Here is a 4392-nt window from a genome sequence, read left to right as displayed (position 1 = left end):
GAGATTCCTATTTATCCTTATGTAAACGGTGGCTATGATAGTCTTAGTTTTGTAATGCTCCTGGAAAGTGTGCAGCATGCAAGTATGAATGTATGGGATTTAAATGAACGAGTGTGCATTAAAAACGGAGAAGTGATGGCAAGAAAAAGCAGGCGCAGATTGTGATAAAGGGAGATGCTGGGGATGAGATAGGCTAGGTCAACGTGATTTTTAAAGAGGAGGCTGCCGTCTACTCTAGTAGTGTTGACCCTTTAAAAGTGTTTTTCCAAGGAAAATATTGCACAGTGTTTAAAATAGCAGAGTGTTGCTAATATGTGGAGGTGTTATGTGGTACCGTAGAAGGGGATTTTCTTTTTGACATTTTAACTTTCCTATTTCTCCTCCCCCCAACCCTCACTGTAATAACAGTTTTAAAGTGTTAAAATTGAACCCATTGACATGAATGGAAGCTGCATGACTTTGGCAGTGCTCCGGAGAAGAAGATTTACCCTAGGGATGTGCATTTGATTAAAACATTCATTTCGTTGGAACAATGAAATGTTAAGAAAAAAAAAAGCCGAAATTTCTTTCTTGGAGTTTCGTGCTTAGTGCGCACTAAGTCCAGTTTAGTGCGCATTAACCACGAAATTAGTGGAAAACAAAACAAAAACATTAAAAAAAAAACCCCCACAATAAAATCAATGACATGAAATGAAAACAACACACACCAAAAAAAAAAAAAAAAAACCAACACTGCACACCCCTAAAAATTGTACACCAGCTTGGCAGGCAAATAATGAGATGAATAAAAGGACACATTTGTATTTGGGTGAAAAGGGTTTTCCGGGTGGAGTGGTGGAGGGCATTAATAGAAAGTTGAGGGTGCTTCCTCCTCCTGCACATGCAAAATATCTTATTTTGTGCCACGCTGAATATTTTTGTTTGTGCTCAATATCTTCTTTCATGACAGTCGCTATTTGGGAAAATATTTGGGGGCTAAAAGGAATTTTGGTGAATGGAGCACCAGGTATTCTAGTTGGGCACTTTCCCATTCATCTGACATCCAGCCAACAATTCACAAAACCTCTCTTCTAAATTACAGATAATCTTGTCATGCTGGCTCTCTGTAACTCAGTGCTCTATGTTCATGAATATATATTATCAACATTAAATAGGTATAAACTGCATATTATATCTGCATTAAATATAAACAGTGCATAAAGATGACTTATGAAGCTCTTCGAATGCATGAGGACATCCAAGCATGTTCTCAATGCTAACCATCTTATTTCTACCCACAATCATCAAGGAAGCCATGGGGGCTGTTAGCAGCTAAGAATATGCAAACATCTCCAAAAGCTACCATCTACCCAAGCAAAGCAAGACGTTATACTAATGAGACAACCTGGCAGGAAATAGTCCAATAACTGGCATAATAATAATCTAATGTTTTAAACAAAAGAGTTTATGCAGTACTAGCATCAATATTTCATGCTGTTATGTATGATTCCAGCCAATAAAATTATTAGATTATCTATTTTATCTAGAATGTACTTAGTGTTACGAGCACACCCACATGTACGGCTGTAACAGTTCCTATTAAACTAATGATGTTGCCCACACCATAAATTAGGCAAATTGTATTCAGATACTGTTTGAGACGTAATGCGCTGCTTATCAGCTGTCTGCAAAATAAATTAGCATAGCCTAGCACAGACAATGTGCAGCAGAATATTTTAATTGGACAGTAATTCTATTGTGATTGCTACTGTTAAATAACAATGGTATGGTTATTAGATAATATAATGTGATCTTTTATGGAGAACCGCTAAAACATGCAGATAAGATATGGGTGCTCCAGAATGAATACCAGTTTACTGAAGATTAGAGATTCAAGGATTTAATATTATTTTTTTTTTTGCATTCAATTACAAAGCAAATTCTATTATTCTCTGGGTTGTGATAATGAATGCATAACCGAAACTAATTTTTTTATTTGTTGTTGCATGCCAAAGCAAGCTACATAAAATGTACTATCTGACATCTTTCACAGGTGCTCTCCAACATATCAAAAAAGCATTCTGTGAATCTTTTCTCATGATGCTGTGGGTGAAAACATGTAAAAAAAAACAAAAATGCATTATGATTTCTCTTTGCCTCGTTTAAAAGTGCATGGCCATCCCCATGGATAACTGTTTGGCATTGCGACGATTCTAGGCTGAATTCAAAAAAATAAAAGTGAGCTGCAACTATCGGCGAAGACAAATGACGGGATTGCAAGCTACTTCCATCGAAAGTTACAGCAGTTTAAAAATCACAACTTTTTCTGCGGCTCGCTGCCAATCAAAATATCAGCAATGACTTTTTCCCGACAAGTTCACCAGGACGGAATGTACAAAAGCGGGCGGCGATCTTTCCGAGGAAACCGAGAAAGAAAAATCTTTTCCTATGGGGCAAAAGGAGCTGCCAGCGAAGGAAAGAGCCGAATCGAGTGGTACCAGCCAGTCGCATCCTTGCCAATTATCCCCTCTCGGGTAATTTAAGCAGGATGCGCGGACTGGGAGAGGGGGAGAAATCCGGCTATGCAATATAACAAGTAAACTGGAAATGCAAGGGGGGGAGGACAGAAATAAAGCCAGCGATAGTTTCTGACATTGTTGTCATCTTAGGATTTCTTTGCTCCCTCTCTTATTTGCACGGACAGACATTTTTCTAAACTTAACCCGTCTATTGCAAGAACCACTAAGGTGTCCCCCCCGTCCGTTCAAGGTCTGCACATCACCAAACGAACCACCAAGCCCCCAAATTAAAAGGCTCGCTAGCCCCGAATGCCATCCCGGCCGGCGAATTGGAAAGGAAACTCTTGCAAGTTGCACGCAGTCAATATGAGCGGCGTTAGTATTACCGCGGCCACTTCCCGGTCGGAGCGAGCAAAGGTGCGAGGCGAGAGGTGACAGGCGGATGGGGGGGGGGGGGGGGGAGACTGAAGGCAGCTCGCGCCCCCCCCCCCGCTTATGGTAACAAAAGGCTATAAAACGATGACAGGAAGGCGACACGGACAGCACGAAAAGATGCGCGGCTACATCCCCTCTCTCTCTCTCTCTCTCTCTCCACAGCCACCTACCACTGCTGTTCCAGGTCCCAGTCCCTGAAGAAGTCGAATAGATCCATAGCGGGCCGGCGGGCGCGTGGCAGCACGGGCGAGCGCCGCGCGGCGGTCCCGGGGGCGCCGCGGCTTCCGCCCGGAGGAAGCCACGGGCTCTGTGTGTGTGTGCGCGTGGGGCAGGCGCGAGGAGGCGAGCGCGCGAGCTCCGGCTGCTGCCTGCTGGCCGGGGGGGGGGGAGGGAGGAGGGAGGGAGGTGGGAGGAGCCAGGGCGGCCGCAAGCCCCGGCGCGCGCGCGGATCCCCCCCGCGCGCGCGCGCGCGCTGGCAGCTCCGGGGATCGGGCGGCAGCGCCTTCCTCCTCCTCCTCCTCCTCCTGGCCTGGCACCCGGGGGGGGGGGGGGGCGAGGCGATGATCTGGGCCCCCCCCCCCGGCGGCCTCCCAGGGGACCGCGCCCCGTCAGGCGTGCAAGTGGCGAGATAGGCGGCCGGGGCATGCACGCCTCGCTATCCGACTCGCCGTCCTGGTGTAACGTTACCGCACTCGCTAAAAATAACTCCCTCACTCTCTCTTATTTATTTTTTATTTTTTTTTTTCCAACAGGCGGTGTTAAAATCAATTCTGCGTTCAGCGGCACCAAAAAAAAAAAAAATCCGTAGGGGCGGTGTGCACGGCTATTCGGTGCACAAGTCGGGCACACTCCCGTGTGTCTTGCACTGAATTTCCTAAGGCATTTATTATTATTATTATTATTATTATTTTGTGCCTTTAAGATGTTCGCGAGCCCGCAGATCGGACTCTCAGCTCATTTGTCTGAGCGCCGGAGCGCATCTTCCTGCTTAACGTTTTCTCTCGCTTTCTTCTTTTTCAGTAGTAAACGGGCTGCCAATTCATGCATTCATTTGAAGCATGTTTGCAGTTTATATATATAAATGTATATATAATGTCCCAGCCTAGTCTTGATTCTGTGCATGAATTCAAATGAAAAGAATGTAAGGAGGGAGTACAATGTACAGTAATTGCATTTTTTTAAAAAGTGCTTTTAATATAGCAATAATTGTAAGTATAATAGGCACAAATTTTTATTAAAAAAAAAAATAAGTAAACAGCTTTCTTCTAGGGATGCGCTTTCATTTGAAATGAGATTTCCTGCTGCATTTTGAAAACGGAACCAAAAAAAAACATTTTTTGTTAGTCCTTATAGTTTCATTAAAAAAAAAAAAAAAATTATGCCAGCCCCAGACTCTTGTCTCCCCCCATCACTAAAATAGTGATTCTAAAAATAAAACAAAACCCCTCAGGGCATTTTC

The 4392-nt window shown here is 44.0% G+C and overlaps 1 protein-coding gene across 2 annotated transcripts in view; it reads right to left on the bottom strand.

The window, feature by feature from the left end:
- Window positions 1-3423, bottom strand: part of AFF2 (AF4/FMR2 family member 2) — a 779982-nt gene extending 776559 nt beyond the window's left edge. The window contains exon 1 of one of the 2 annotated variants that reach the window (XM_029607748.1): window positions 3104-3423. In XM_029607748.1, the coding sequence (XP_029463608.1) occupies window positions 3104-3150 (47 nt within the window). In that variant the 5' untranslated portion in view covers window positions 3151-3423. The remainder of the gene's footprint in view (window positions 1-3103) is intronic. The other variant, XM_029607749.1, reaches the window with a different exon arrangement.
- Window positions 3424-4392: the final 969 nt, after the last annotated feature.

Source organism: Rhinatrema bivittatum, chromosome 6 (assembly GCF_901001135.1).
Source record: "Rhinatrema bivittatum chromosome 6, aRhiBiv1.1, whole genome shotgun sequence".
In the NCBI taxonomy this organism is placed as follows: domain Eukaryota; kingdom Metazoa; phylum Chordata; class Amphibia; order Gymnophiona; family Rhinatrematidae; genus Rhinatrema; species Rhinatrema bivittatum.
This window is presented reverse-complemented; position numbering and strand designations above follow the sequence as displayed.